At 32.3% G+C, this 19,625-nt stretch overlaps 3 protein-coding genes across 5 annotated transcripts; 2 read left to right on the top strand and 1 right to left on the bottom strand.

The window, feature by feature from the left end:
* Nucleotides 1-3,858: 3,858 nt before the first annotated feature.
* Nucleotides 3,859-9,121, top strand: LOC113864659 (ubiquitin-fold modifier-conjugating enzyme 1). 2 transcript variants are annotated; one of them, XR_003504895.1, is made up of 5 exons: nt 3,859-4,243; nt 4,317-4,378; nt 5,221-5,373; nt 5,515-5,624; nt 6,626-9,121. XR_003504895.1 is itself a non-coding variant. In XM_027498634.1 (3 exons), exons 1-3 carry the CDS (start codon nt 3,911-3,913, stop codon nt 5,348-5,350), a joined length of 525 nt encoding a protein of 174 aa, XP_027354435.1. In that variant the 5' UTR covers nt 3,859-3,910; the 3' UTR covers nt 5,351-5,560. The 2 variants fall into 2 exon arrangements, 1 of the variants encoding a protein (XP_027354435.1); XM_027498634.1 differs by lacking the exon at nt 6,626-9,121 and having other exon boundaries at nt 5,221-5,560.
* LOC113864658 (phosphoenolpyruvate carboxykinase (ATP)-like) lies at nt 6,710-12,079 on the bottom strand. Its single transcript, XM_027498633.1, has 11 exons — nt 11,739-12,079; nt 11,494-11,672; nt 11,257-11,410; nt 10,993-11,077; nt 9,152-9,252; nt 8,687-8,985; nt 8,410-8,583; nt 8,245-8,310; nt 7,551-7,899; nt 7,303-7,471; nt 6,710-7,195 (listed from the first exon to the last, which is right to left on the bottom strand). Exons 1-11 carry the CDS (start codon nt 12,032-12,034, stop codon nt 7,052-7,054), a joined length of 2,016 nt encoding a protein of 671 aa, XP_027354434.1. The 5' UTR covers nt 12,035-12,079; the 3' UTR covers nt 6,710-7,051.
* Nucleotides 12,080-16,260: 4,181 nt separating this feature from the next.
* LOC113864719 (glutamyl-tRNA reductase 1, chloroplastic-like) lies at nt 16,261-19,154 on the top strand. 2 transcript variants are annotated; one of them, XM_027498763.1, is made up of 3 exons: nt 16,261-16,798; nt 17,264-17,505; nt 17,583-19,154. In XM_027498763.1, the coding sequence occupies exons 1-3, from the start codon at nt 16,552-16,554 to the stop codon at nt 18,711-18,713; spliced, it is 1,620 nt and encodes a 539-aa protein (XP_027354564.1). In that variant the 5' UTR covers nt 16,261-16,551; the 3' UTR covers nt 18,714-19,154. The 2 variants fall into 2 exon arrangements, with proteins under 2 accessions (XP_027354564.1, XP_027354565.1); XM_027498764.1 differs by having other exon boundaries at nt 16,631-16,799; nt 17,261-17,505; nt 17,583-19,084.
* Nucleotides 19,155-19,625: the final 471 nt, after the last annotated feature.

Below are 19,625 nucleotides of genomic sequence, written 5' to 3'. Positions count from 1 at the left end.
CCTTTACAACTTAAAAATAATTCATTGATATTAAAAATTACAAGAATTTTAAAGAATTGTTGTATTAAAAGGATTTTGAATGACTTTTTAGTGGTATTTATAAATACTAAATTTATAAAACAATCTCATTCAAACCCATCAGATCTTAAACGATCGTTTGAAGTGACTTTTCAAGTGCTTTAAGAATTTTCATGTGAGTTTTTCATTTTTTTTTATGCTTTTGTTTTCTTCATTTATTTTTCTATGCTAATAATACTGCACTACTGCTCAGTATTATTATTCTATTCCTCTAGTTTAGTTTGTTCTTTATATATATAACACAAAAAATTCTTAAAATTTTAACTTTTAAGTAATAATTTTTTTATAACACGCGTCAAGAAAAGAGAAAGGTGAAAGCTAAAATTGATATAAAATCTCTACAAACAACTATAAATTTTTAAATAGTTAACTAACATTTTTAACTGTTGAGTTTGAGATATTTGTTTATATCATATAGCATTTTTTTATTTGAATAAATGAATATTTAAATATCTAAAAAATAAAAATAATATGGTGTACCTTATATATATATATATATATATATATATATAGCAGTTAAGTTTTTTATGGAGCTATAGTATTATTTTTAATTATATAGGTACCTATTAGGTAAGATGTAAATTTAATAAGTATTCTTATTCATAAGATAAACCGTGCTAGCTAAAATTAGAGAAAGCACAAAGTTCTTCCCTTTCTTCAAGATATATACTAATTATCTTACCATAAAAATTATAATTAAATTTGGCACTTCTATATTTATATTTTTCATAAGATAAATTGTTATGTATGCTAAATTTTAGGATTGCATTATAGCTGTTAACAAAACACATATTCTACCAATGGTGAAGATGCGATATGTAAGTAGTTATCGTAGTTGTCATGAAAATATATTATAAAATGTATTAGTAGTTTGTAATTTTAAGTTAGAATTCATGTACGTTCTTAGTAGGTGGAAGGGTTCGACTCATGATTTTAAGCTATTAAATAATGCTATAACAAGGAGGAATGAACTTAAAGTGGCTTAAGGTAAGTACTTATTTTTTAAATAATAAAAAAAAAATAATAATAATATTATTATTATTATACTAATATTATATACATTGCATATGTAATTAAATAAATATTTCTCGGTGAATTGTGAATTTTTCAATTGACGTCAATTTTTAGTTCTATTTTGATGTGTAAGATATCATCTACAAGATTTTACTGGTTAGATAATAACCTTGAAAATGAGAAAGAATTGTTCAATTTTCATCATGCGTCTTTAAGGAATGTGATTGAGAAAATATTTAGTATTTTTAAAATAAGGTTCATAATTTTTAAGTTAGCACCTTCATTTTTATTTAAGACACAAGTAGAACTTGTATTAGCACGTGTAGCATTACATAACTTTATTTATAAAGAATATTGTTCTGGTGAATTTTTAATTGAACCCATTGACAAACTTTCATCTTCAACATTACCGTTTAAGTAGTTATCATAATTGTCATGAAAATATATCACAAAATGTATTAGCAGCTTATAATTTTGATTTGGAGTTCATGTACATTCTTAGTAGGTGAGAGAGTTTGGCTCATGATTTTAAGATATTAAATAATGCTATAATAAGAAAGAATGAACTTAAAGTGACTCAAGGTAAGTACTTATTTTTTAAATAATAATAATAATGATAATAATAATAATAATAATATTATTATTATTATTATTATATACATTACATATGTAATTAGATAAATATTTTTAGTGGATTGATTTTCCAATCGACGTCAATTTTTAACTCTATTTTGAGGGGTAAAATATCATCTACAAGATTTTACAGGTCAGGGTCATAGCCCTGAAAATGAGAAAAAATTGTTTAATCTTCATTATGCATCCTTAAGGAATGTAAGCGAAAAAATATTTAGTATTTTTAAAATAAGGTTTATAATTTTTAAGTTAGCACATCCATTTTTATTTAAGACACAAATAGAACTTGTATTAGCATGTGTAGAACTACATAACTTTCTTTGCAAATAATATCGTTTTGATAGATTTTTAATTGAACCGATGGACAAACTTTTATCTTTAACATTACCGGTTAATGAATATCATAATTTTGAACCTATTATTTAAATCCAAAAGCAATATGCTAATGTTTAGAGAACTAGTATAACTACGAATATGTAAGTAAATGCTATTTAGGAGAACATAATATTATAAAGAATTATTATTATTATTTATCTAAATATTGTTATTTTTTATTATTTTTATCTTTGACTATTTTTAAATTTGAATGTATAAAAAAAATATTGAACTTTTTATGTCAAAAATTTACGAAATTCTGTAAAGTCCATAAAATTTCATAAAATCCATTAAAATCTTGATTTAAAAATATTGTAGAATGCTACAAAATCTTAAAAGTCATAAAAATTCTACAAAAGTCTTTTAAAATTTGCAAGACTTTTTTAACTAAATATTATTTATAATCTTAATCCAATACACCTCCTTATATTTTCTGTTAAAATTGATTCCTTTAAATATAATTGTTAATATTTAGTACATATTTGATTCATCTCCTATTTTAAAATAGAAATTATATAAATTGATAAAAAGAGATATTTAAATATAAAATTAAATACAAAATAATTTCTTAGAATATTGGTGAATGACCCAGAGCATACCGGACTGAATAGTAAAGCAACAAATGAGTCAACTAAGCGAATTAGTTAAAAGTATTGGATCAAACCAGTTTGAGTTTGATCTGAAATAAAACTGGATATCGAGCGATCTGTAATGAACCAAACAATTGAAGCATTTAAACGAAAATTACAAATTGTGAATATTATTGATGTAGAACTCGTGTCAGTAAATAATGAGACAAACTACACCATTGTTCCATAACTTGTCCCTTGACATTGCAAAGTTCCCAGTGTTGCAATTGAGAATCTTCTTAGTAACAGAGTTGTTTGTATCTAACTACAACCCTGTGCGTAGTAGTGCGTAGTAGAGCCATTGAAGTGCTATCTCACAGGTTGCTCCTTCTAGTGAACATTAGGTCAAAGGTCGCCCAACAAATCCCACCGCTATTCAATAAGTTGGATACGCTTCTCATCCTAATTTGATACAATATAGGATACCGTGAAGAAAGTGAAACTTTTCAAAAAGAGAAGTAAGCAGAAGAGATTGACCCTGTTTGAACTACTGATTAATATAAAAATTAATCAAACAAATATTGCTCCTATCGCAATCCCTCACTCCAAGTTTTAGATGACTGCACCAACGAACAAAAGAAAACTTGATCTTCATTCTCAAAATCATTGCACTAATTTTATTTACATCCACTCACAATGTGAAAGATAATATTGACTCGGAGCTTCTTTTTAAATTTTTGAATTATTAAAATAACACAACAAACTAACATGGAATAGAATGATACGAAATACAACCGTGTATGTATATATATATATATATATATATATATTCGATGTTATGATCATTTATAAATTAAATTGATAAATTTATAAAAAATAAAACCATGTCACTTTATTATTATTATTATTATTATTAAATGTTTCATATCATTTAACATGTAAAAGTCAAATTATTTATTTAAGATAACTAATATTTAAGTGATAATAAATTTTATAGTAGTCTACAATTATATAAGTTAAAAATGAAAGCAATTGATCATTGAGATTAAAACAATTTTTATTATATATATATATATATATACATATTATTGAGTACTAAAAACGTTTTACTTAATTTAATTTAAGAATAACTTTTTATAAATGATAAAAAAAAATGTAGTAAAATATAAGGGAGAAGGAACAAGAGGAAGAGAGAAAGGGGAAAGCTAAGGCGAGCGTGGGTCGTAAGCGGAGAGAGAGAGATGGAAGGTTGGGACCCAAATACGAAGTCGACGCTGACACAGATCCCCTTGCTAACGACAAAGGCGGGTCCTAGAGACGGAGCGGCATGGACGCAGAGGCTGAAGGAAGAGTACAAAGCTCTCATAGCCTACACTCAGATGAACAAATCCAACGACAACGATTGGTTTCGTATCTCCGCCGCAAATCCCGAAGGCACTCGTTGGACCGGCAAATGCTGGTACGTCTACAACCTCCTCAAGTATGAATTCGACCTCCAATTCGATATTCCTGTCACTTACCCTTCCACCGCACCCGAACTTGAACTCCCTCAATTGGACGGCAAGACCCAGAAGGTTCCCTTTCTTTTCCCTTTTTCTTCTAAATTTCTCTCTTTTCACCGTTTCATTTGCTCCCTTCTTTCTTCAGATGTATAGGGGTGGAAAGATCTGCTTGACCGTGCACTTCAAGCCTCTTTGGGCCAAAAACTGGTACTCTCTTTTTCACAGTAAACTAACCATGGCATGGATAACCATCGTTATTTAGGAGTCTATGTTAGATTACTAGGAATTGCTATGCTGTTTTTTTATATATAATTATAGGATTTTGATTATGATCTCGCTAGGTTTTGACTAAGAGTTTCATTATATGATTCACTAAAAATTGTTACAGTATACAATTGTATGTATCTCTCTCTTACATTACCTTGCTCTGAATATGAAATCGATGTAGAATGAACCAGCTAGAACCAGGGACTATCGGGTTTCCAATAATAATCGACTTGAATCCTCGGATAATCTTAATGATCAATCAATATGAAGCTGAATAATATATACATCACCAACCTGAACATCTTCCTTCCTCATTGCAAGGGCACCTTAAGTTTAAAGTTGCACTTAATTTTAGGGCACATTTGGTAAATAGCTTAATTAAGTACTTATTGGATAAGTTCTGATCAGTTGAGAGATTATTCGTAAACTTGACTAACACACTTATTAGTCTCTCCTCGAAACTTATTGAAATCCACTTTCATAAGCTCTTCCAAATGCTCTTTCATTGTAGCAAAATTTGAAGTGGTGCTTACTATTTCAATTTCAAGAATGGTATTCGAATGGTGATTTGAGATTGTTTTATTTACTGCTGCAATCTCTTTCTTTTTTATAGCGACATATCAAAGATTTAAAACTGCAAAGTTCCTTAAGAAGATAAAGAACTTACATTTGGTGATTTAATGACATTAATTTTGTGACTTTAGATTTTAGATGAGCACCCTCTCACCGTTTTACTGAATTCTAAATAATGATATATTTCTATCATTGGCTTTCTTTTTCAGCCCCAGATTTGGTATAGCACATGCACTTTGCTTAGGCCTTGCCCCGTGGCTTGCTGCGGAGATACCCATTCTTGTGGATTCTGGTATGATCAAGCACAAAGATGATGCAACCACATCAACTGAATCTTAGTTATCCTATGTCTCACCGAAGCTGTAAAAGTAGAACTCAGGTTTTTATTTTTCACTGGATTGGTCAAAGGAAATAAAATGAGCTGTATGATAGTAAATTTACAGGATCATCCTCTATGTATCCGCAGATATTGACATACTCTGGCAAATTATCTTATATTGCAGATGCAACATGGCAAATGAATCAGTGATTCTCATCTGAACTTGATTTTCAATCAAATTATCAGCTATTGCCTTTTATACATCGATAATGATGAATTTGTTGGCTAATAATGGTTAGAAAATTTACCTGCAAGGAGAACATTAGTTTAGACTTTAGTTCTAAATAAAATGAAGTTTGGGCTAGCTTGGTCCTAGTTCCACCTTTATCACTTTTAGGACTAATATTATTAATCTTCCTCTGTTTTCTTCACTTGGGTAACTCTTGCATCTCTTTTTGTGGGAAAATTAGTATTTTCTATTGCTTGCCAGGTATTATTCAACAATTTTGATAGTGTATCATTCAGCAAATGTCTTTGTTATATACTTGATTTTCCTATAACTAAATTTTAGTTTGGCAATGAAGTTGTTGAGAGAGATGTCTTAATGTTCTGATCTGTAGACAAGTGATCTGATACCGCACGAGTTTGGTTTTGTCTACCATCTATCTTAATATGTTGATCGACCAAGTTTGTTTTTTTTTTCCTGTCCTTATAGCCCTCTTCCCATATTCTCTTCTAGTTCTTTGTTATAACTGCAAATCCTTGTGCAATGACTTGATGAAATAATTTTTGAGTTTTCACGTTCTCCTTTACTCAAAATTATAATGCTGATGGTAGGTCTTTGTTCTGAAAAATTGTGGGCAATGAAAACATCCATTGGCCGTTAATATATACATCTTGGTGAATTATTTTGGAGATGCATGAACCTGCTGTTTCTTTTTTCCGCATTCTCCACGTCTCCCACTGGGTTTTACTAGGAAAGTAGTCAATATTTTTGTGTGAGCGGTTTTAGAATATTTAGGGTACCAGTTACGAGTTTATTTTTGAGTAACGTCTGTTTGACCTCTACAAACAGTTCGAGGTGAAATAAAAAGGTAATTTTTGGGCACAAACTGCAAACATGTTACCGAAAGTGAAAAGTACGAACAAATAGCTATTTTAATACGTTGGTAAGATGATAAGCTCTTAATTTGTCTAGTGAAAGCAGAAAAGTTTATTTCCTCTTTCAGTTGACTCAATCTTTTGTCTGTTTCTCTTTTCTTTATTGACTTTAGGATGGTGTTGTGTTTTTATAGGTTTTTGTTCTCGTTCGTTTGCCTTTCTGTTTGTCTTCAATCGTGTGTAGGGTAGTTCATAACAGCTAAAACTGCCTTTATGTGGAATAAACATTCTTAAACGGGAACGATTTCTTCGGCTAAAGTGAAACAGTTTGTGACAATAAAAAAAACTAGCCAGTGTATCCCTTTTGAAGGGTAAAAGTTCTCAGGAAAACAAAAAGCAGGGACAATAGCATGCCGAACTTCTCAATCATCGAAGGAGCACAAAGGAGCGAATTGCAACAATACGGATTGATGGACCAAAGGGTCAATTTCAAAGGGACAGTCTTGTAGTCAACCCAACAAAAAACTATGAAATATTCTCACGTGAAAATGATTAATGAGGCACTTCATACTTTGAAATATTCTGAACATTGTTTTTTTGTTAAAACCGATCTTCTCTTCTCAGAAAATAGGACCAGCAGAGACAATCTCTTCAGTCAACTTCTGATCTTTCCCTATCTTATAGGTCATGAATCCATCAAAGTTCTTCTTGAATAGACTTGCCAGTTTCAAGAGCGTATCTTGGTAGGCCTTTTTGTCAGACCACTGCAATTTAAGGCATACTTAACATCAGGCACTTCATACCCAATTTTGACACTTGATATGAGAAAAGTAGTGGCCAGAAAAAATGTATACGTTGAGCATCAACTTACAGTATTCACGGGGTCCAAGATTTCCGAAGGAACTCCTCCTACTGCTATTGGGATCTCAAACCCAAACACTTCAGTCTTGGCGTACTTTTCATTCAAAAGACTCCCGGAGTGAATAGCATCGATGATTTTCCTAGTATACGCTAGCTTGATCCGATTGCCCAGTCCATAACTGTCAATTTATAGGGAAGAAGAATTAGTTTTAGCAAGGAGAAAACTGCCATGTAAATGCTTTGTCTTCGAGTCCACACCTTCCTCCTGACCAGCCAGTATTGACAAGCCATCCAGTAGCTCCGTGCTTCTGCATCCTTTCAGCCAGCATTGCTGCATATTTGGTAGGGTGCATCATTATGAATGCTGCCCCGAAACAAGCAGAGAATGTAGCCTGGGGCTCTTTTATACCATCCTCTGTCCCAGCAACCAAAGCTGTGTAGCCACTGATGAAATGGTACATGGTTTGGGCCAAGCTCAGCTTGCTTACTGGGGGAAGTACCCCAAATGCATCACAAGCTAGAAGGATGACATTCTTTGCATGGGGAGCAACACATGGTATCCTTGCATTGGGTATGTACTCAATAGGATATGCTGCACGAGTGTTCTCTGAAAAACCAAAAGCTCCAAGCTATTATTCAACACGAATCCAAAAAATAGTAATATAACCAATGATTTGAATCTCTGTTATTTCATAATTCATAGCAATCCTGTCAGTGTTAATATTTTGTGCAATTTTAATGCATAAAGTTTTATGCCAACAACAGCATACTTGCGAAAGATGTGTGATTCACCCCGACCACTCAACTTCCTTATTGATAAAACGATAAGTGATTTTTCACAAAGCATTAGTACTGAGTCCATCTGTAATCTCACTTTGTATAGGATTCGGCTTTACCCTTTTGACATCCACGAACATAACCTCCTTGACCACATTTATTTCATTATACTTACCGGTTACAGATTTGTCTGAGTAATCTACATCTCGAGTATGCTCATCGAAAACAACATTTTCGAGTACTGCAAACAGAAGCAGGTAAAATAATTATCGGTCAGGTTGGGTGGCGCCATAGAGACTGTATTTAAGAGCAACTCTTTAGTCGAATATGAGATTGTTACCTGTCCCAAATTTGATGGCATTCCAGATGTCCGGTTCCTTATCCTTTGAAAGATCAACACACTTTGCATAGCAACCCCCTTCAATATTTGACACCCCATTTTCACTCCAGCAATGTTCATCATCTCCAATTAAATACCGGTTATGGTCGGTAGAAAGAGTAGTCTTTCCAGTACCTATGAGGATCACAGCATCAAAGGGATTAATGAAAACTCAACAGGATACAAACTTGATTTTCAAGTAATGACTCCCTTATTGAAGGAACTCGTATATCTGCACCTGATAATCCAAAAAAGAGAGCAACATCGCCATCTTTGCCCATATTGCACCCAGAATGTAGGGAGAGAATATTGCGCTTGGGCATGAGGTAGTGCATTACGCTAAAGAGACCTTTCTTCATTTCCCCAGCATATTGCGTGCCAAGGATCACCATTTCTTTCCTTGCTATGTTGATGTCTATGCTAGTAGATGAAGTCATGTAGTGCGTGTAACGATTACAAGGGAACTGTCCTGCATTGTATATAGTAAAGTCTGGAGTTCCAAATTCCTCTAGCTCTTCAGGAGTGGGTCGGATGCACCTGTCAAAATTTTCTTCTTATAGGCATGCATACTTGAGTATTTGACTGTTCTAGCATACTTAATGCCTATCAAACTTTGTTCTTAAGATTGTAAAGAATTATGTGGTAATGTTCAAAGATTTATTTCTATGGATGCAGAAGATAGGTAATTTGTCTCATTACTCACATATTGTGCATAAATAGGGAATGATAAGCTCTTGCAGATACAATTCGGACTTTGATTCTGTGTTCTGGATCCCAATTCAGAAATTGATCATTTACGAAAACCTGAACTCAGACAAGTTACAAGGTCAGGAGAACTAGTCATCCATCATCATTAATTGTGTCAATCCTTCAAAAATTAACTGTAAAGGTAGGTCCATCTGATGATTCATAAAATATTAAGCTTTTAAGCAATAGAAAATGTAGTTCTGTACTAGAAAATTACATCTCATTCAAATTTGTGACCGGAGTTTCCTCATGGAATCAGCGCAGCCAACTTGGAAGCACTTCCTTACTGGCCAAGTGTGCATGAGAATCGTGAAAGATTAAGCAGGCCTTTGACAGAAAATTACGTAAAGCCAATGGTTTTCAACTCCTTGGTTTTATTATTTCTATAGTGAATTGACAACATAAACTTTAGCCAAAGATATATCTCCTTGTTATGAAATTGGAATACATGAATGTCTCTTTGAATGAATCTTAATGGGCAAATTGACAACTTGTTAGCTTTATTTGGAAAGGAACAATCTTCTTGGTGATTATAACTTCATATTATCGTGTCTTTTTTTAAAATATCATTAGCTATTGGTTTAGGATTTGGAACTATTCTATCTTGATGTCATTGGAAACTAGGAATCACTAGTTATAACTTCATAAGAATAAGACTTCGGTGATGATGTTGATTCCAATACATTATTTTGTAAATAAAAATAGTTCCTTTCAAAATTTCAGCCTCCAATTGGTGTCTGTTTGGGCTAGAAAATATATATTTTTGTTTTATTTCTCTTCTTTAGTCGGATGAACTGAATATTTTTTTAAAATTGTTTACAAACATTTTATTAAAATAATACATATTTAGTATTAAATAAAATAAATTATCTACAGTAGATAATGCGAAAACAACAAATTGCAGCTGACGTGTATCTGTGGAGGCTCTAAAAGGCAAAGACAGGTCACATGCATAGATAGATGTTGCGTATTCCACTCTTTCTTCTTATCTCTAGCTGTCATATTACTCACTGACACGTTAATCACCAAAGTCAACTTAATGAAAAGATCCAGTCATGGAATTTTGGGAACGGTATTGGCATCATCATCTTCCCATGACCCCCAATATAAACGGATAAATTATATTTATATAATAAATATTTATAATTTTGTATAAATTAGAGAGATATGTAGCGAGGGAGAGAATTATAAAGAGTAAGAAAATAAATAATATGATAAAACAAGATAAAGAAAAACTTATTATCATAAAAATTTACTGTAAAAATAATGTAACTCATATACAAGTAAACAGAACTGTTCGCCCAATTTCCCTTTATCTGTTGTTTTATGGAGGATGATTTGATCAACCCTTATGATGAATTCCTTTTGAAACAGAGAGATTATAAAGTTAATATTATCTATTTTAATAAAATATTTTCAATACAAGTAACAAAAAGTGTCCTTTAATATTTGATTATGAGCATGTTTTTCAATTAAAATTTTACTCCTATTAAGTATTTGGGTTACGTCCAAACAAATTTAAGCGTAAACCTATTTTTCAGCAAAAATCCATCATTGTCTATTTTAATGAAGGAACGTAAAGGACAAGAAACACGAAAAGCTGTAAATCCCGTGGATTTAGGCATAGGTCAATAAGTATATAGTGTATCCATCCAATTTACTTCCTTGGTTTCCGGCTCTAACGCTGAGGGTCTGTTGGGATTTTGAACATTGTTATTGATAAATCAAACAAAATGAAAATGACACGTAAGGATATTAATTAAATTTAAGAGGCTGATATTAACATATATTTATTACCTTCTCGAGGGAGTTCAAGTAATCAACAGCTCTTTCTCTGTTAATTAAGAAGGTATGTTCGTCCATTTCAATATTGGGCGAGCCCCTGTATTAATATCATACAAAGAAATTGGCTTTGAGGAGAGAGGATTGTAAATATTTATTTAGACAAATATTATTAACTATGTTTTTTAATTTTCAATAAAATGGTTATTATGATGATGAATTAAAGGAAACGGAAGATAATTGCATTTTGATGTTGACACGATAGAAAGAAGAACTCACTTTCCCCACCAAAGGTCATGCTGGGTGGTCTCATCCTTGACAACCCGTTTATCTCGGGGAGAGCGTCCCGTTTTGGCCCCCGAAAGTGTAGCTAACGCACCCGTTCCCGTTACGAATGATCCTTTCTCATACTTAATTGCTTGCTCATATAGCTCTGCCCCGAAACATATAATAATACTAAATATTAATATAAAGTATATATAAGATAAGATAAGATGAGGAGAATGTGATAATCACCGGCGGGGGAGAGGTTGTAGAGGACGTGGGTGAATTTGAGAGCACTGTCACTGACATCAAAGGAAGTGGAAGCAAAGAAATGATGAACGTGTGTGTGTGTCCCTTTCTCAGCCTTCGTGGCTGGGTCTCCTTTCACCACCTTAGGACCTGTCTCCCTCGTCAACGACGCTAACGATGCGCTGAAGAGAACAAAAAATAATCATGCACTAATCTGAGTTTATTAATTATGTCAATATTTGAAGTACCTTATGGACTGAAGGTGCTGCCTTTGGCGATCCTCTTCGGAAACAGTGGGAAAGGGTGAGTGTGGTGTTCTGACGGGAGTGGAAGGGGTTGACTTTTTCTTCTGAAGAGAATGGAGTTGGTCAATGGTTTGAGCTTTCACCGGCGGGGTGCTGTCGTCGTGGCACACTTGCTCTGAATCGGTTGGGTTCTTGCGGGTTTGGATCATGGGTAATCCACGACGCCCAGTGTTAGCGTTTCTCGTGAAACTGAAATCTGATCCATTTTCTCTTGTTTGTTTGTTATCTGCTTCTGCCATTGCTAGATGCTAAACAACGATTGCAAGTCTTTCGCAATATATATCATAATGTTGGGTTGTGAATATGAATATATATGCTATGGAATTGCAATTCTTCTTTGTTTACCCACCCTTTCTGCTTTGTGGTTCGCCTCACCCTGGTTAAGGTAACCCTGGTTAATTCAATTATTATGATCAATAATTCTTTTTGGGTAAAAGGATAAAACGATCGTTTCATCATACTTAGTTATGAAATTTGCCTCATTTATAGTTTATTTCTTTTTAGATGATCTGTATAATCTCTAACAAAACCCTAGTTTGCTAATAGGTCTTAAAGTTTGAATAGCTATTAAAATTATAATGTTAAAAAAATCATTTTAAATCTGGAAAATATTTATTTATTTATTTATTATTATTATTATTATGACATTTATTTTTATTATAATATTTATTAACAGCTAAAAAGCATTTAAAAATAGAATCGTTAACCGGTTCTTTTTTTTAATAAAATTAAAATTTATCCCTACGATAGCATTTAAAACCAGTTCACCCCTTTTTTTTTTTCTTGGTTTCTGTTAGATGTTTTATTTTTGTTTACATTTGTGTTCTTTTTTTATCAACACTTATTTGGGCCCACTCTTGCAAAAGTCCTACTCGGAACTTCGAAGGCTCGTTCAGTTTTGTTGATCCAAAACCAAAAACCCAATTTATGTGACGATAGCAATCCAAAAAGTTCAGAATTAGGTCGTTCCGACCGAATATATGTTAACGCATGAATGGATCCTCTTATGGTTTTTCTTGTAAGCGTTTTTTAAAACCCCACTATTTGTTCTGCACGCATAGAGGGATCACAACGAACAACAAAGTAATTGCCAAACTGCAGCTAATTTCGTTAAGAAGGACTAAATAGTACATATAATGAATAACAAGTCAACAAGTGTGGTTATACCATAAAAAAATGCTAAAATTGGGGTTGCAAAATCAGGTCAATTATTTGTTTATATTAACTAACTATTTTAGTCTCCTTAATAATAGTGAATAAAGAAAGGTGTACCACTGCTTTGCGTTGAAAAACTTATGATCAAACGATTACTATACATGTTGCATTTAGTTACTCTGTTATTTTGTGAAGATATTTTTTATAATAATTTTACTAACATAATACAAGTGCGACAATTATAAAACAGGTAAGGATGTCAATATTATCTTGAAGAAGCTCATAATCTTTTATTTATTTTTATACTATTTTAAATTTTAAATTCATGTACAAAGATGGAGCATAGTTGGAAAATAGCTGGCTACAGAGATCAACAACTGTTTTAGATCGCATGAGTAACATATGGAGAAGAACAATCAGTGGGCGAGGAGTAGGCTGAAAGCTGAAGAATTAATCTTGGGACACACCCCATGATACATGCAAAAATAGAAAGAAGGTAAGTTCAAGCTAAAGACTTGTCGATTGAAATCATAATTTTCCATCAACTTGTTGATTATTATTGAAACAAAATTGAAAAGCACAGAGCATTAGTCATGTCCTCAGTTAGACATGTGTTGAGGCATCTCATTAGATTGTGTAAAGCAAACATAAATGCTTAGTTCATAAGACTGAAAGAGAAAAAAAATTGCAACCAGAAAAATACTGTGCGCATCAAGGCAAGACTGTCGGTACTATATACAGATGTTAGGCATTGATAGCAGGCTTTGGGCTAATATTTCTGAATCAACTTTGCTTGGGTTTGGTAGTGAAACTCTGCTACTCCATGGTTGCCTTCTTTTTTCTTATTTATTTCATTTATTTAATGTGCTTTTTTTTTTTCTATAAAAGGAAGTTCTTTGTCTTGATCAATTGAAGATGATCACTCCAAGCAATAAATTGTTAATTACTTCTTACCAAACTTTTAGGTGGCTTCAATCAAAATTAGAGTTACCATAGTTAATTTTATGGGTTGGATAAATTCCACTAATTCAATTAATCCAACTCAATATAAGAAAAAAAATATCAGGCAGAATCAAGTAATCAAGTCGACTCAATCCGATTACATTTCAAAATATTAAAATAATTTATAATGTGCTGTATTTTAAATATAAATTTTTGATAAATAATTTATTATTTAAACATAAATATTATTGTATATAAATATTGATACATTATTTTAATTTAATTTGATAACTGTTAAATTTTATAAATTATAAAAATATTTCTATTTTTATTTAAAGATTTAATTATTCATTTCAGATCAATCAGTTTATTATTAATTCTGGGTCACATATAAAAATGTGAAAGTGATGATAAATCGATATAATTCAATATCAAATACCAAAACTAAACATCAAAACTTAAAAACTCACTTCAAACAAATTTTAAAAATTACTTTTATTTATTAAAATGAGTCAAAAATTTATATACAAGTATGATAATTAATTCAATCCAATCTAATCTAAATCAAACTTACATGTCCAAATAATTTTATTTATGGAAATATCATATCCTCCTATTTATATAAGTAGATAATTAAGGAATCACTGTACTAATTTTTTCACAGCCTTCTTATCTCAGTTATGTCTTATTGTTCTAATATTTTTATTATTTATTAGTTTTTTAGTTTGGTTTTGTTTTTTAATTTCTCGTTCGTTGTTGTTATATAACCTTTATGTCAATAATAAGTTTTGGTAAATAATATATAAAAGAAACAAAATATAAGATAAGAAGTGACAAATTTAAGCTTGCAAGAGAAGTAACAATTTATTGTATGCATTGTTGAATTTCTATATGAACGTTTATTTGTATTTTAAGAGAAAAAAGAAAGAGATTATTTTAACAATTTATAATTTGAAACATTTGACTTATGATGATATATTTAATATTTTTTACAAGTTTTTATTATATTTTTTTATCTGTATTTGATGTTTTATTGAATATGTATTGTACCGTACTTAAAAAAAATATAAACTCAATAACTGATTCAGTACAAATCATAAAAGAATGAATTCAATAGAAAAAAAACATTATAAAAGATTGAATTAGACTCTGTTCAAATTGATCCATTTGATTTATAATTCATTTTTACGACAGAGACAACGAATCTGCATTAAAAGAAAAATTAAAAACAAATCACAATAATTAAATACATGCGTGTGTGTGTTAGAAATTTTATAGACTTGTGCTTCGGCTATCGCTTAGTTAAGCATACTTTTATACTAAGCTGGTTCAATTGATTAAAAGTACAGTCATATACTTAACCAAATGAAATAATGGGAATCACACAATAACAAAAAACACATATACCATGATTTTCTCAGATAAGTTTGTGGCAAACAAAGACCTTGAAATCTCAGAGAGCAATATCGTTCACACTAAAATGCATTAATTAAACTATTATTTTAACTCTTGTCTTTTATTTTAAGTACAGTCTATTATTTTACACTAATGTTTACATTGATTAAACTTATGCATTTTTCTCTTTTGTGGTATATACAAAAGGGAAAAGATTGTTTTGGTATTGAGTATTGTGTCCTTAAGTCCATCTTACACAAGATTCTTCCTTTAGCTAATAATAACTTCAACGTGAATTTTAGATTGGCACACACGCATGCTTCATGTTCAAGTTTAGAACATTCACAGTATCTGAGACTATTTTTTTCATATTTTTTTTATTTATGCTGATTTATATGTGAGACATTACTTAAAAGAGAATTAAACATGTATTATTTAAACAACTCTCATTAATTGGCACATGTACAGTTGTTGTAATTTAGTTTTTTTTTCCTTGTATTTTTAACATTTATGTATAGAGTTTAGAGGGGAAAAAAACTAAAAAATATTTTTTTTTTTCGCAATACACTGAACCAAACATGTTCACAATTTGGTTATTTAAATTTATGATATTATTGACAAAGTCAATCGAATATTATAATTTACTTTCATTGAGATTGGATACTTCTGAGGTGCTTAATTTAAATGATAATAATTTTATTTGCAAACTTCACTTAACTTTTTATAATAAAAATAAAAAAGAAAAACATAAAATTAGACGAGTGATGTGAAAAAATCATTATAAAATTTAGAACTCCAATTGTTTTTTTTTTTCTTCTTCCTTTCTCAATGCTTTTATTTTGTTTTGAAAAATGTACTTTAGAACAGACAAAGCAAAATCTCAAAATTGAAAGGGTAGAACCATCATTTTCTGAGAGGCAAGACAGAGTAGGGTCCATTCTCCATAGAAAGATCAAAAGAGGAGAGAGAGAGAGAGGAAGAGAGTTGAAGAGTGTGGATATAACGTGTGCCACACCCGCCAATCAGAACTCCCTAGGAAGAAATCGCAATCTCTCAAATCAAACCCATACACACATAACCCTTTCTTTTGTATCAACGCCAGAACACAAGACGCAGAGCAGAGTGAGAGAGGAGGGTCAAACTAATTACTCACTCAATTTTCCCTTTCTTTTTGCTACTGCCCCTCCTCTCTCTTTCAATTTTCTCCACCTACCCACCACTTTGTTTCTCTCTTAATTATAGGGTTAGGGTTCTGACGCACCCAATGGCCGTTTCAACAACTCTCTCCGGTGCCAAATTGGAGGCTGTATTGCTCCAATGCTCTTCTTGTTCTTCTTCTTCAAGGGCATCATTCCCTGCTACCCATTTATCAGTTCTCCGCACAAACAGAAGGACCCTCTTTCAGAAAGGGGCTATTCGCTGCGATGTTCAATCCTCTGATGAAATTCTTAAGAGGGATGGTTCTAACACTCTCTCCGCTCTTGAGCAGCTCAAGACTTCTGCAGCTGATAGTAACTCCTCTTATCTGCTCAATTTTATGTTAATGCCTTCATGATTTGGTTATTTGGGTATTTCCATTTTCCCAATAATGGGAATTTCGTTCCGATTACTGCATTCAAGTTTGTTATTTTATATATTTCCTCTGTTGAATTGAAGTTCTTTGCATCTTAACATTTTATTTTTCCTTTTTTTTTTTCATTGTTGATTATTTCTGTTTATGTCGTTTAAAAAAGAAATGAAATGGAGTTTGAATGTTCAAGTGATTGGGCTTTTGTGCTCCATGACTGGAATTATGCATCTATAGTGTATGGACTTTTAGCTCTAAGGACTTGTGGCAAGGTCCAGAGGATTATTTATATCAAAGGAAATAAAGGAATGCAGCATTGCATGGCTGTCATTGGTTGATATGTACTGGTTAATTATCTGAAATTTGCTAGTTGCAACTTTTAAATAATTTGTGAAATTAACTTTAACAGGGTATACAAAGGAAAGGAGCAGCATTGTTGTCATTGGGCTCAGTGTGCACACTGCACCTGTGGAAATGCGTGAAAAACTTGCCATTCCTGAAGCAGAATGTCCTAGAGCTATAGAAGAGCTGTGTAGTCTTAATCATATTGAAGAAGCAGCTGTTCTGAGCACCTGTAACCGAATGGAGATATATGTTGTTGCTCTGTCCCAACACCGTGGTGTAAAAGAAGTCATGGAATGGATGTCAAAAGTAAGTGGCAAGTTTATTTCCCAGATGGTATTTGTAGTGCATTACCAAATATTTAATGTCCTGTTAATTTTTTGCAGACAAGTTCCATCCCTGTTTCAGAGCTTTGTGAGCACCGGTTTTTACTGTACAACAAAGATGCCACGCATCATATTTTTGAAGTATCAGCTGGTCTTGACTCTCTTGTTTTGGGAGAAGGTCAAATCCTTGCTCAGGTTAAGCAAGTTGTCAAAGTTGCCCAGGGAGTTAGCGGCTTTGGGAGATACATAAGTGGGCTATTCAAGCATGCAATTACTGTTGGGAAAAGGGTTAGAACTGAGACTAATATTGCTGCTGGGGCGGTTTCTGTGAGTTCAGCTGCTGTTGAATTGGCCTTTATGAAGCTACCTAAAGCCTCACATGATAACGCCAGGATGTTGGTTATTGGTGCTGGCAAGATGGGAAAGCTTGTGATCAAGCATTTGGTGGCAAAAGGTTGGAAAAAGATGGTTGTTGTCAATAGAACTGAGGAGAGAGTTGCTGCGATTCACGAAGAACTGAAGGATGTTGAGATAATCTACAAACCCCTTTCAGAAATGATCACCTGTGCTGGTGAAGCAGATGTAGTCTTCACCAGTACAGCATCAGAAAACCCGTTATTCTTGAAAGATCATGTGAAGGACCTTCCTCCTGTAAGTCAAGTTGTTGGAGGTCGTCGCTTTTTCATTGACATATCTGTTCCTCGGAATGTGGGTTCGTGTGTCTCAGATCTTGAGTCTGTGCGAGTTTACAATGTTGATGACCTCAAAGAGGTTGTGGCTGCCAATAAAGAGGATCGCGTGCGAAAAGCAATGGAAGCACAGGCAATCATTGCTGAAGAATCTAAACGATTTGAAGCATGGAGGGATACACTGGAAACTGTTCCAACTATTAAGAAATTGAAGAATTATGCTGACAGAATCAGGGTTGCTGAGCTTGAGAAATGCTTAGGTAAGATGGGTGATAATATATCAAATAAAACTAGGAAAGCTGTGGATGATCTTAGTCGGGGTATTGTGAATAAGTTGCTTCATGGTCCAATGCAACATTTAAGGTGTGATGGGAGTGACAGCCGGACTCTAAGTGAGACACTAGAGAACATGCATGCTTTAAATAGGATGTTCAACCTTGAGACTGAAATATCCGTTTTAGAGCAGAAAATTCGAGCGAAGGTTGAAAAAAACCAGAAATGAAATCCGACACCATACATTCATGATACAGATTTATTTCCTTCATCAGAATAAGAGGAAACACACCCTTTTAGGATTAATAATCATGTTATATTTAGTTGCATAGTTTAAACAGCTGGAAGTCTCCATGGGGGATCTTCAATTGATTGTTGTGTCTCTGCGTTCGCTTGGCCTAAGTCGTTTATGTTTTTGGGTCATGTTCTTCCGCAGCCAACTGGCTTTGTATTATAGAAAATCAAGTGTTTGATGAATTTTGTATTTACCACTAATAAAATTTTCCTAAAATGTGTCCCCTGTATCAGGAATATTAATCGTAAGAAACATTGATATCGCCGCTGTCCAATTCTGTTTCTTCTATACTAGAAGACAAGATTGGTTTTGTATGTTCCAAGTTTTTTTGGGTACTGGTTTATTCCCACATATGGTTGCTCATTTTAACTCTTCTATAAGATTTTGCAAACACTGTTTGGAACCAATAATAATAGAGGAAATGATAGTTATAAAGTAGGGAGAAATTAATAAGAAAGACAACAAATAAAAAGATAAAAGGCATAATAGAAAGTTTTAAAAAATTTTATATAAAAAATATTAATTATATTTTTCACTACCCTAAAAGATGGATAAAAAAGAATGGATGTAATATCTTACTTGTTTTAGAATATTTATTGTTTAAAATTTTAATTAATAAAGTTATTAGATAACTTTAATTACAACTACTAACTACGTAAATCAATTAGTATAAATCATTTTGACTTGTCTTGAGCTTGAGTCTTGAGCTAATGTTAATATAATAGAATTGAAATTAAACAAACCTATTACTACTTAATTTCTCTAATATTAGATGACTATTTGTATAATTGTACTTAATTTTGCGGTTACTTTCATTATTATATGTTATATGGATCTTCAATTTTA

Source organism: Abrus precatorius, unplaced genomic scaffold, assembly GCF_003935025.1.
Source record: "Abrus precatorius isolate BTA unplaced genomic scaffold, Abrus_2018 Scaffold4, whole genome shotgun sequence".
NCBI classification, from domain to species: Eukaryota; Viridiplantae; Streptophyta; class Magnoliopsida; order Fabales; family Fabaceae; genus Abrus; species Abrus precatorius.
This window is presented reverse-complemented; position numbering and strand designations above follow the sequence as displayed.